The sequence below is a fragment of the Panicum hallii genome, chromosome 9, assembly GCF_002211085.1.
Source record: "Panicum hallii strain FIL2 chromosome 9, PHallii_v3.1, whole genome shotgun sequence".
Lineage (NCBI taxonomy): Eukaryota > Viridiplantae > Streptophyta > Magnoliopsida > Poales > Poaceae > Panicum > Panicum hallii.
In genome coordinates, this window is record NC_038050.1 from 57,177,798 (window position 1) to 57,191,493 (window position 13,696).

General features: G+C 41.8%; 1 protein-coding gene and 1 long non-coding RNA gene across 2 annotated transcripts; one reads left to right on the forward strand and one right to left on the reverse strand.

Moving 5' to 3' along the window:
• Window positions 1-288: 288 nt before the first annotated feature.
• Window positions 289-13,478, reverse strand: LOC112876326 (MADS-box transcription factor 56-like). Its single transcript, XM_025940414.1, has 8 exons — window positions 13,231-13,478; window positions 12,867-13,098; window positions 1,981-2,062; window positions 1,389-1,450; window positions 1,202-1,301; window positions 1,031-1,072; window positions 900-941; window positions 289-736 (listed from the first exon to the last, which is right to left on the reverse strand). Exons 2-8 carry the CDS (start codon window positions 13,049-13,051, stop codon window positions 572-574), a joined length of 678 nt encoding a protein of 225 aa, XP_025796199.1. The 5' UTR covers window positions 13,052-13,098; window positions 13,231-13,478; the 3' UTR covers window positions 289-571.
• Window positions 1,372-5,020, forward strand: LOC112876327. The gene is made up of 3 exons (XR_003225288.1): window positions 1,372-1,507; window positions 3,859-4,733; window positions 4,901-5,020. It is a non-coding gene; the product is annotated as an uncharacterized LOC112876327 (long non-coding RNA).
• Window positions 13,479-13,696: the final 218 nt, after the last annotated feature.

The window sequence follows — 13,696 nt, forward strand, 5'->3', positions numbered from 1 at the left end:
CCCCGGCAGCAGCCACATTGTTCCCCCTCGAGGGAAGGACTCCACGCAACGGCTAATAAACATCCCAGTGACCCAGGCATAGGTACACGTGTGCATTTCTAAAAAAAGAAAGGTATACGTGTGGCAACTGCAGCGCAGCAGCGCTAGGACGTGTCGCGCGCCTCGTGAACCCTCGAGGCTTCGACAGTTGAATATAAAGGCAGCTAGCAGCTCGATGACGACGAGCACCGTCCAGCCACCATGGGTATGGAATTTCAGACGAGGCAACCCCACTCCCAAAGTCTCCAGTTCAGATGAAGAGACCACAATCTGGGTATATGCTGCATGGATTTTCAGGTATCAGGAAGGCTTACAGGGTTGTTCCATCCATCCATCCATCTTTGCAATACACATACAGCTTGATTTTTTTTTTAATTAGACAACTTGTATATAGTCGCAAATAAAAAAAAACTCTGAGCTGATCGATCTGACTGGGGCTCGTTGGTGCTTGCAGAGAGCTTGCTTATTCCTATGGGCATGGGCTCAAGAGAACCCACCAGGCGTCGCCGGCAGCTGCGGCATCGGATGTACTTCACCCCGAATCCCGGTTGGCAGAGCGCTCCCTGCCGGGTAACCCAATGTACAGCTCCGTCTCGACGTCCACGTCGTCGTTGCAAGGCACCGGCAGATTGCGCGACCACGGGGGGAGGCAGCGGGTCACGGCGGGAGCCACCAGCGGCGGCTGGACGTCGCGTTGCTGCGGCGACAAGAGCACACGGTGATAAACTCGATAAGCTTAGTTATCTAGGTACAGGATGGCTGTAAGATTGGCTTGCTTGCGCATTACACATAAGATATCGGAAATTAATTTACACTTTGCAAATGTTTTACTGATACCAATGAGTGCTTGGTTGCAGTACCTTTTCGCGTAATTCTTTGTTGTCTTTGAGCAGGGTCCTCTCCTGGTAACGGTAGAAGAAAGAAATGACAAGGGGAGTCAGGAAGTGGTTATCGTGGAGTAGTTTCAGGATACTCTGGGCCGATGCATTACCTTCTCCTTCAGCTTGGCTATCTGCTGCTCCAGCAGCTGGGTCTGTCATCAGGAAAAATATAGGATGCATGTATCAACATCGGAACCGTAGATTCATTATTAAAGAAGGCTTCTCTCATATTTTTTTTAAAACAAAAGGTAATGAAGGAATTTAGGTAGTAGCTAGCTAACCTTCTTTCCTCTGATGACGTGGAGACTCTTCTCCAGTTTAACCTCCAAACCATGCAGTTCTTCAACAGAGCAATCTTCTAAATTTTCACCCAAAAACTTCCTGCGACTCAAGTAATGAAAATGACTGCTAAACATTTTGCTGTATGAAGAATTGTGCTGATCTTCAGTAGAATGTATGACTTCTTACCTCTTGGACTTTTCAAGGGCTTCAAGTCTATTTGCCAAGCTTAAGGCATCTGCTTTGACGTGCTGCAGTTCAGATCATTGAAGTGTACCATCAGATACATCATACAAGCTGTGAGGAGAGTAAGTCCCCAAATGCTTACTGCAAGTCCTGTTTTATATATATTGAAAAACACTGGACTAGCCTCTAAAAGATACTTATTCTACCCATGTTTCTAAGTGATTCTGGTAATGCACTTCAATGTCTTGGGAGGTAAATTATCCAGCAAAAAATATTGAAATTTTTTCAGTTAAGTGTATCAACATCTTTCTTGGGTTTATATCCACAAAAAGCTCATGTAGATTTAATTTCCGCTTATCTATATTAACTGAAGATGCAGTAGTCAAAGATGGGTTCAGGAAATACATCAGCCACATGCAAACTAATAGAATCTGAAACGAGCAAATTGAATACATTCTAAATAAAAAAAACAACTCAATAGAAAAGTTAAGAAAAATAACCATCTAGTGGCATCGGATATTCATATAAGCAGTAGGTGTAACTCGTGCCTTTTCTTGATCTGGAAGGTCATAAATATTATACTGTAGAACTTCACCTGTATATTCTGTTGTTGTATAGCCTTGCTACTGAGATTTTCCCTTGTATATGACTTATAGCGGTCGATTGTTTTCTGGAGGCTGCATATATAATAAGCAAACTGTAAATCAGAAAACAAACTACTTAAAAAAATAAACATAATACTTAATTTGATTGAACGCTAATATTAATTATTCAGTGCCTTATGTCGAGTGACAGAACATGCACATCGGGAAATCATGGAATCAGCGGAGCAGAAATCATGAAATGAGCTGAGTAGCTTAATCACCAATTGGTGTACTTCTTTTGGACATATGACGCCAGCAAAAGATATTAAATAATTTTAAGATCTGCCTTGAAGAATTGACGCATCTTATGGTCTGTTAGCGAACTCAAAAGCCTATTTCCAATGATATGCTAATACCTAGAATAAGCAAGATCATTATAGATTCCGTTTTGACAGAGAGTCGATACAATTTAGCAAACTAATGGACAATGTCAACAGTGATATGTTGTACATTCGTGGTGATAATCAGGAGGAAAAACAATGAATTTAATCCACATATTAGGTAGGAAAGGACAAAAAAAAAGAAATATGTGAGAGTAGGAACCTTGATACAGTAAAACTATCTGTTTAGATGCAAAAAATTATAAATTGTCAAATCATTATTGGATCAGCACAGAAGTTAACCTAAGAAGGAGAAAATAGTGTAATGGTACTGCTTGGTTGAGGTTGAAGGAAAAAAAATGTGCGAGCATTGACTGAGGAAATTTGACAAGATCTAGTAGAAATATATTGTGTTTGGAGACTGTTAAAGTTTAATAAGAATAATGCTAAGGTCATTTTAGACGACAAGGCAATCATAATCCCGTTCAGAGAAAGTGACCATTTTTTGTTACACGTATACCCTACTGTGCTGATATTCAGTACAGTAGTGCTAATAAGCTACAGGTTGTTTTCCATTTTGAGTGATTTATTAGTGAGAGCAATCGGGAGTCTGCTGTCTGAAGGATTAACTGGAGAATATTTCTCGTGGATACAAATTGGTAATGGCACAGGTTAAACACATGAAATGGAAGGGTGCGATGACTTGTAATGTTGATGAATGAATCCTTATATTCAAGAATAAGTATCACTTGACAAATTAGCCTTGATGTTTTGAGGGGCAGAAAAACTGTTTCTTCTGTTGCTAAAATAATTATAGGTGTGAAAGGAAGACGTTCAAAGTTGTTTATGCTAATCACATGACACCCATTGCAGCATGGATAGTCCACATCTTTCCAAAACAACACTGTTAAGATACTAATTAATCCCTATCATAATCTGACTTGGATCTTAATTAGGAGAACCACATAAAGAAAAATATCTCAAGACAATGTTAATGAATTTATTTGAAAATTTTCTACCAAAACCAGCTACAACACTAATCCAAACAAAACAGGATTTTTCCATCAAGAAGATTTAAAAAGCTTTGTGGATTATACTTCTTGGCATTATTGACCTATATTCTTAAAAGAATATATAGGCAATAAGTAAGTTGTTCGATTGAAAACAAACCTGCACATTAACTTTAATATTTTGTGATGAAAATCTTTCAAGGTTGGTTAAATCATGTAACTATAAAAATGATTTTGGGCTAAATGAAAATATTCTGGTTAAAAAGGCATAGTAAACTTTTCTGGTTGATATGTCCTTTGCAATTTCCTACTAAATTACTCAACAGCATACTGCAGCCTGTGAAACTAAAGCTATAAAGCTCTCCCCAAATTTAGATAAAAATTTTCTTCAGCTTTTTTGTTAATGTCGAGAGCTCATGCATGTATATTGGTGGTAATTAAGATTATTATGAATATGCCATCTAATCTGTTTTCCCTCTCTAATAATCAATTGTTCCAGCAACAAATTTATTCTGCCAACAAGGAACAGTCACAGTTCATCAAGCATTTGCAGCCTTTTTTATGAAACAATTGCTTTTACATGAGGTTGGACAGCTTATGCAGCCTGCTTTGTCGGCTCCATCAGATTCCCACCATGGAGGCGAATCTGGAAGAGTTGGGCTCCATTGGGTTGCAAATTCTTCCTTGGCTAGCCATCAAACAACCTATTTGGACTGCTGATCGCCTCGCCAAGCGGGCCTTGCACCTCACCAAGCTGCTTGCCCGCTTTGTGACAAGGAACAGGAGTGGAAGATGTGCATGTGTTGGCAGTTTTCTGCTACAGGTCAGTATACTACTAAATCAGCTACGAAGCTCTATCCATTGGAGCTACTGGTTTTGGCCCTTGGAAGCAGATCTAGAAGAGCTGGGCACCAGGCACGTGCAAATTCTTTTTATGGACGGCTGCTCTAAACAGAATTTAGACAGCAGATCGCCTGGTCAGAAAAAGGTCTCTCCCATCCGGCAGCCTGCTCTCTTTGTGATCAAGTTGAGGAAACTGCTGACCACCTGCTGGTGGCGTGTGTTTTCTCCCGTCAGGTCTGGTTCGCTGTGTTGCAAATGTTCAACCTGCAAACCCTGGCTCCACAAAACGATCTTTCCTTCTTTGAGTGGTGGATGGCTGCTAGTACCGGAGTGGATGGCCTGGTTAAGAAAGGTTTGGACTCCATCTTTATCTTGGGAGCATGGACCATCTGGAAGCACCGCAACCGCTGCGTCTTCGATGGGATTTCACCCGATGTTTCTTGTGTTGTTTCGGTCATCAAGGAAGAGCTGCACCAGTGGTCCTTTGCTGGGGCTCGAGGAGTGTCACATCTCCTCGCCATAGGATCTCAGGTGGTCTAAGTTCTACTTCTTAGCTCTTGTTAGTCGGGTCCCACCTTTTTTTGTGTTACATGTAATAGCTTTCAGGGGTTCTTTGTATGGTATGGTACAGGTCCTAAAGTGTACTACTTGGAGTTCTTACCCTTCTTAGGGTTCTTACCCTTCTTCTTAATGCGCAGCTCTTCTGCACTTTCGAGGGACAAAAAGATAAGGAACAGGAAACAGCCTAGCGTCTCCTTCTCACCTGTGTGTTCACCAGGCAATGCTGGTCGCTGATCTCTCAAAGCCTAAACCTAGTCATCGCCGGGCCTGCCACCTCGACGACCAGTTTATCGGCATGGTGGAATACCACTATCAAATCAGGGCATAAAGATCGTCGCAAGGGTCTAAACTCTCTCATCATCCTATTCACGTGGGAAATCTGGAAGCACTGCGATGCTTGTGTGTTCGAGGGAGCTCAACCAAGTGTTCAATTACTCCTCCAGACAGTGTCTAGTGAGTGTGTTCTTTGGTGCATGGCAGGAGCATCCAAGCTCAAAGAGCTCCTAGATAGGTCGCTGCCTCCAGCCCCTTAGGTCCTGTGGGGGGGGGGGGGGGGGGGGTGGTGGTTTGCCTATTTGGTCATAGGTTGTTTTGTGTAAGAGACAATCTAGTGGCGTGTGTTATAGAGTACAGGGGTTATTCTAACCTCTGTCCTTATTCCTTTCTTCTATATTAAATGAAATGATGCGCAGTCCTCCTGTGCCGTTCGAGAAAAAAAACATGAGGTAGGACTATTGGACATGCAATTTTCATATTATAAAATGAGCTCAGGATCACGATGGATCAACACTAAGCAATTGAGTTTTCTCATTTATATAGGGTTCTCATTCCATTTGTTCCTACGAAGCAAGGTTTGCATTCCCCAAATTCATAAAGGCACAATCCATGAAAGGATTAAGACCTCTTTTATTTTGCCAACATCACTAAGATCAATAAACAAATGCCATGCACATATTGAACCACAACATCTAGGAGTAGATTTAAACACTAAATTAGGGGCTCAAGCGACTCGGCTAGACCTATTGTTCAAACACTTGCTCTACTTGCTCAGCGTGTCAAACGGTAAGCAGGATAGGGTGGCGGCTGCATATGTGTACAAGGAGGACTTTAATTCTTGAATCACCAAAACGGTGCAAAGCTCTCGCGCTACCACTTCACGGGGTTGCGAAAGATGACAATGTAAGGTTAGGTTTCTTTTACTATTCTTCCTTCTCCCACTAATATTGATAGGCTTCATGGGCACTCATGAGGTTGGTCGAATAAAAGGGCCACCTTTTCCATGTCAACAATCTCGCCATTAGAGAATGCGACTAGGAGGCCCTAGGACATCCCTGGGAGTTGTACCTTGTAATGTTGAAGATGATCGTGTTGTGTAATTAAATTATTTGGTGACAATATGTTAACCATGTAGAGATATTTGTGGTTAGCTTCGATATTATGACTGAATTCAGTTGTATTGTTTGCTATTTATTTTGTATTTTTCTCCTTCATTTAGTATACATGTTGGATAGTACACACGAGCCAGCATGGATATGTAGCTATCCGTGGAGGCCTATATACTACGCTAGCACAGATATCTCTATATAAGCCCGACTCACCCCACCCCACCTCTCACTACATACTCTACTCCATTCTCTTCTTCACTCAACACTAACTGCTTGCCGGCTGCCACCACCTCTTCCTCCAATCCACCTCCGCCACCACCACCGCCACATCCTCCCCTTCTCTACCTCACTCTTTCTCCAAGCCCTTTTGCACCAAATAATGTGGAGTGAGTACATCAACTTCTTATGAATGTCTAGCATATTACACTTTCATATTCAAATCAATTGTGTATGTGTTGTACGTGCAATTCGTTCATAGAATGCATGTTACTCTCATTTGATGGTATATATTGTTATTAGTTTGTTTTAATCTATGAATCCGATGCCAAGGATAAGTGTAGAACCAAGTTTAATACAATTATGGGTCATAATTTTTGACAAAGTACGCTTGAAGGTCTTTCACACTTCATGCACACCTCTATCAAACACCTTTAAAGCGAAGTTTACCCAATTTCAAGGCACCAGACTAGGGACGGATTCAGATAAAAAACTCATGGAATCGGATCCGAATAAGACCTTTTACCACATTTTAATCTGAATTTGAATACGAATATGAATCTTACATCATATGAATACAAAACAAATAGTTTGAATTCGAATTTGGATACCTTTTGATTTGTAAGATAGCATTTTCATGAGTATCAATTTGCTTTACCAATGATTTTATAGTAGATCAAAACCATTATATAAGTAGGGTATAAAGGATCAATATATAGCACATGTACGTAAAGATAGCTAATAAGAAATAACATACTTATCAATGTATAATTTTATAATTAAATATATCAAACTAATCATAAATATAGAGTAAATACATATTTACATACTTAATATTAACACATATAAAAAAATGATTAGATCATTAAATAAATAAGTAAATTAACAAATATGAAATAATTTCATCATTATAAGATAAATTAAAACAACTATACTTAATTTTTATATCATTAGTAATATTAGAATTAACGTTATTAGTCATTTATCATAGGGATAGCATTTAAATAGTTTAAATGGTGCACATCATTAAGTAGTTATTCATAGAGATAAGTTTAAGATGGTTTAACTAGGTACTTTTTCTTTCTAGATATGGATATGATCGGATATTCCATGTTTATTTTGGATATAGATATGGAATCGGATAGAGAAAAATATTGAACATTAGATTCAAATACATACATATAGTATCCATATTAAAAACCCATATTGACGTTTTTAGCGGCTACGTATTTGCATAATTCGGATTTTCAGACATCCATATCATCCCTTGACCAGACAATCTAGTGGTCCAGCTAGGGATGGCAATGGGTACCCGAAATCCAACAGGTTTTTACCCTATTAGGGTTCAAACATGAGTCAATTTCTCAAGCCATGGGTTTGTTAATGGGTAAGAAATCAAAACCATCAGGTTTGCGGGTCTGGGTCTAGGAGTAGGGAACCCGAACCAGTAAACTCATGGGTTTTGTAAACCCGGTCCAACATATACAAACCAGGCCATGTGAGCCCACAAATCTCCTCGAACGGCCTGGTCCATTTAGTACCGTATAAAAGGATAGCATGCGCCTCTAAACCCTAGTCCTATCTCATCCCCCTCTCCACCTAACTAAACCACCTCCGGCGGCGGCGCATCTGAAACCAGAGTTCGGGACTGCTGGCTCGCGGCGTCGCCATCTCTGCTTCGTGACTCGAGAGCGCACGAGCGTTGCAGCGCGCCTCCCCAGTCCGGCGGCCCCGGCATCCCGCAGAAACGCCATCCTGTTCCCACCTCTCTCTTCCCATCTCCGTCCCAGGTTGCTCGCCTACCTCCACCACACATCCCCCAAGAACCGTGCAGTGGTGCTGTTCTACAATGTGCAAAGACCAAAAGTGCAAGATTTGATTTTCCTCTTTTTGGTTACTGTGATTTTTCAATTGTAAACATGCAATCAACTTGCAGTGCTTGTTGTCGTCGTGCTACTTCTCATTGGGATGCGGGGACTGATCCATGTTCTTGTTAATTTGTTTCCTGCTAATTCTGGTGATCTGGTTGGTGTAATATGTTAGCATTGCTGCAACTCGTAATGAGTTGATGTGTTCAACAATGAACTTGGTAGTTTTAGATCTAGATTATGTATTTATGCCACTAATCTGTGAAGTCAAGTGCTATATGATATTATGGTTGGCGAACTATTGTCTTGCTGCGTATTTCTCTTGATTTTCATGCATATATATTGGTCTGAGGATATACGTATATCTATTGATGTTCAGCTATTGGATGCCTCCATTTCCCAAGTACGGGCGTCCACGGGTACCCGTTAACCCGACGTGCATGGGTTCGGGCACAAAATTGAACTCGTGACGGGTAATGGATTTTTTAACGGGCGTGTATTGTATTTGCGGGCACGGGTTTGGGCAGTCAAAACCCAATGGGGTTGTACCCATTGCCAACCCTATGTCCAACGAACCATTAGGTGGGTGCTATGATAGTCCCAAATTCCCAATGGCTAGTTTTATGACACTTGGAATTCAGACTAGTATGACACCATACATTTGGTGAGTGGAGTTTCTCTGTAATCCAAGCCCAACAAATAATCTTAGATTGGTCTAACATATACTCCACCCATCCGGCCTTTCTAAGATGTGGTGCTCTAAGGGGTTTTAGTTACACATAACTAGAGTCCAACCATGTGAGATGATGAAATTAGCACGCATTAAGAGAATTGGCGCTTGTTTATCTGATGATATGCATAGAGTTACATGAACATAGTGGTCTACACATCATATTCTCAACGCTTACTGGTATCTAAATGGCTTGAGGATGATGAGTCTTGCAAGACCCTCTTAAGAAATGGGCAAAAGCTTTGTGAGTGGCAAGCAGAGTGTCAATCGCTAGAGTAGCGAAATGCTACACTCGTAGACTTGACCTTGGTAGTAAAGACAGCTTGATAGCTAGTAGAGAGCTATGATTCCCCAATATCTAGAGAAAAAGTTGTTGCAACAAGTTTGTGTTCTCTCTACCCTTTATATTATCACTTATTATACAATTTCCCTTCCATATTATCAAGTATTACTCAAACCTAGGTTGTAACTTTGTTGTGATGCAGTAGAAATGGTAGAAAAACATAGCACATTTTGGTGGAAATTTATTTAAACTCTTAATTGGATTGAGTAAATTAGTTTTAGGAATCCCTAATTTTTTATGTCTCTATTAGGGCATCTTAGAACATCATCTTAATGCTATTTTTAGCAAAATATGCCTTCACCTCTATAGTAGTTAAGTAAGGTTTTACCAACCCTTGGCATTCAGACATGCTAAATACACTTACACTCTATAAAGGCTATGCTAGTCGTAGAGGTGATATAATCTTGTTTTGAATAAGCTTAAGTTACCCCTATATGATATGTTTCAATCTGGACATTAACATAGAAGATATATTCCATCTGTTACAATCGAGATATTCATGATGTTGTATAGTTGGAAAATGATATACCATTGTTTTTTTCTAATTGTGTTGTGAATTTTCTTTTATTATGAATCTTCATTTTGAAACTTATATAAGAAAATGTAAATGCACAAATATGAGCATCTCCCTTGAATCTTGAAGCATGTATGTATTGTGAATGCAAACGTGGTGCTTAAAATATCTATCATCAAATTATCAAGTATGTCAAGTAAAAATTTTGGAATTAGCAATAATACTTCACCTAATTCTGCAAAACTTAAACATTATTTACTAGACTAATATTTGAAAACTATGACTAGAACAAGAAGTATTCTTGTAAGGAAAATAGTGTTATTATCACATGTTTGATTCATGCAAAATTTTGCAATTTTCTATTTTCAATACATTATATTTTGATGGATCAATTGATGACCTACAACTACATGATTGGATTGTTTTAATATATGGACATTGTCTAAATGAAAATCTCAACTAGTATACAAGATAGCTCGACCTAAAGAATAACCTTGCAAACTACATGACTCTAATGTTCTATGACTTTAGGCAAATTGTGCTCTTAGACACTTTCAGAGTGTGAATTTTACCATAGAGATACGACTTTTTAATGTTTGCTGCTAGACACTCTAGAAATATGGTCAATTGCTAGAACAAACCTATTTCCCACACCCCACAAGATCACAAACCCGCAAAAAGAAGGTGCCACCAGAGATGCTTAATGCTTTTAGAGGTTGGTTTGCGTAGTTAATATCCCTTGATGCCGATATGCAAAAGGTAGAGGATAGACATGACATGTCACATGTCCGTGCAAGGGCAAAAAGGGCATACCATTCCAGATTTTAATATTCTAATGAGCTTGATTTGTTCTACTGCCTCTGCTCAAAATATAGCTAGTTTTATCGCTCAAAGTTTATCCTAAAATATAGATATTTATGAGTTCCTAGGGATGTTTTAAGTCATGAAATGACAAAAATACCCTTCTCGTCTATATGCATCCACATGTGCAACACAAGTTTAATATGGTTACATGTAAATATATTGGTCAGGGACCTTTAATCATGCATGTTGCAAATGCATGGTAAATGAAGGGGCAATTTAGACCTTTAAACGCTCTCCTTAATCTATCTAAAAAAGTCTAATACTAGCTATATGGGACAGAGCGGGTATCAAATAACCACATTCCTAGAGTGTGCAACAGTAAACATTAAAAAGAATCACGCCTTGTAGTAAAAGCAACAATTCAAAAGTGTCATGGAACAAAATTTGCCAAGACCTTTCCCTCTTACCAGTTGAGTTATAGCCATTTTTAGAATTACTATTAATCATCAAGGGATATGAGTAAACTGAAACAGAACTGGTTTTAACAATAATTGACTTGAAAAATTCGTACACATAGCCGATTATCTCTGTAACCTCCAAATCCATCAGTGAAAAATAAAAGGAAAGCATGACTGTGGTGATCTGAAGCTATGGCTAAAGTAAATCAGTGTTATTGAAACTCCAGAAGTGACATACGTCCAGAACGTGTACAGTGCTGTTTGTTGGAGAAAAGCAAAGGAAATAAATGCCCCCGGTCATGGTAAAAATAAAAATCTTGAAATGGCAGAAAGGGAGTACACACCATGTAGATTTTATGACTGCCATTAAAAGGTACTATTTTTAACTTGTATCACTTGAAGTAACAGATTCCTCAACGCAGAACAATTCTGAAAGTTTGTATAAGTATGGTCACGGACTGATGTATGATATGGAGAAATGTTTGCATATTTAAACTTGGTTGGAACTTGGCTAGGCCATGCGTATCAATTTCAACATGGCTTGGAGATTTATTATTAAATTAAACACCTCTCTACCACATCTTGCACAAATCTTTAATAGTGTAACCAACCAAATACACCGTCCGTGCTCATATAGAGATGTCATCCATTCATAAGGATCTAAACAGATGATATGCCGTGACTTCAGATAAAATAAGGCTTTATGAGGTCTGTCAGTTTACCATGTTAAGCACAGAAAACCTTATTAAGCCTAAACAAATGAGGATTAAGATGGAATACTCTCTAGAAAAAGGAAGAATCAAATGGAAAACTAGCCAGAAGCTAAGACATTCAGGCCAGACCTATTTGTCATGCAATCAAAAGTAGAAATCTTGCTGGAACTACAATATCGCATGTATTTCTTTACCATCGGATGGATCCAGTAAACCCAGACCAAGAAGCGCACGGCACCCGACCAAACAAGAAACCAGCTCTCATTGCTACTACGAACTGTAGCCAACGTCACGGCCGAATGACCGGAAGGCGCAAGCCATACCTCAAATCCAGCTGACGTGATTGGAGAAAACACGCAAGAAAAGTCAATCGGTGTCACGACCACTCCGAATTTTTTTTTTTCCAAAATACAAACCAAGCAATAAGTGCCAAGCGTCGGTAAGTCACATGGCAATGTTTCTCCGTTTGTAGGCATGGGGCATTCCTTCCACGCGATTACTGGGCGCGCCAGCCTCTTTTTCCCACTTACTCTTGCTCCTATTGGCCGGGCATTAATTCTGGAGCTGCGCATTGCATCGGGGTTGCCCCATGTACTATGTTGTCCTGGTTTCTTCAGACTTTAGTCGCTTTATTTCTCCTGCCTGTTTCCAGTCCGATATCGAATGGGAGGAAAGATGGAGCAGGGAGGGAGTCTGCAAGTGGTGGGCGACGAGGAGGAGAGGGAGAAGGGGAACGAGAGAGGAGAGAGAGAGAAAAATATAGAAGAAAAGGGGGAAAGAATGCGTGATGCGCGTCGAGGCCGTACAGATATTTTTGGGGAGGGTGGAGCAGCAGGCCGCTACAGGAGTTCACGGTCGCGGCTTCCAATAATAGCAACCGCAGCGTTTACAGAAATGCTCCCGTAAGAAAACCTCAAAATTCCAAAATCAAGCCGAAAATCCCCCCTCGAAATTTCATCTCGAGTCGAAGCAGCGCCGCGACGAGCTAGTAGGCGACGGATGGAACGGGGTTTCTACGGATTCGTCGGCGCAGGAGTATGCAGGAGAGGGGGGGAGGGGACGCGGCGCGCACCTGGCGGCGCTGGCGAACTCGTGGAGCTTGCCGCGCGGGGAGAAGACGATGAGGCCGACCTCGGCGTCGCAGAGCACGGAGAGCTCGAACGCCTTCTTGAGCAGCCCGTTGCGGCGCTTGGAGAAGGTCACCTGCCGGCTCGTCGCGTTCTCTATCCGCTTCATCTCCGTCTTCCCCCGCACCATCCTGGCCGACGACGATCGATTCCTCCGCCGCTCCCCGGCCAATTAAGCTGCAACCGAACGCGAGCCGGGTAACGAGCAGCAGCAGTGAGCGGAGGAATTTAAAAGCCGAGCTGATCAGAGTCCACGGGAGGGACGAGACAAAAACTTGGCAGATCTCAGAGGGGACGGACGGCGCTCACCAAAAATGGCAAAGCGAAGGAGGCGGTCGGCGGTGGTGGGCCGCTCGCTCGCCGCGCCGCCTCGGCTTTCCTTTGTAGCGCTTGCCCGCCCGCCCGCGCACGCGTGCGTGGAACTGTAGCCGCGGTAGGGTTGGGTGGATTTATAGGGGCAGGGCGGGGAAGTTGCGTGGCCGGAGGAGGTGGTGGTGGTGCTGGAGGGCGGCCGTTTCGTGGTGGACGGGGTGCAAGGCGCCCGCCAGGCGAGGGGGTAAAAAACGAGGACGCGGGGGACCATGAGAGAGAGAGAGGCCAAATACAGAAGACGATCGGCCGGGGGGATTAACCCTCCTGGGCAAAACCGATCGGGGCCCGGCCGCGGGGGTCGCCATTGGCCGTCGCCGTCGGTGCGCGGAAACTGACGCGCTGTCCCGGGCTACCTCTCGCTGTCTTCTCGCGGCCGCGCGCCCGGAAGGCTGGGACTGGGAGT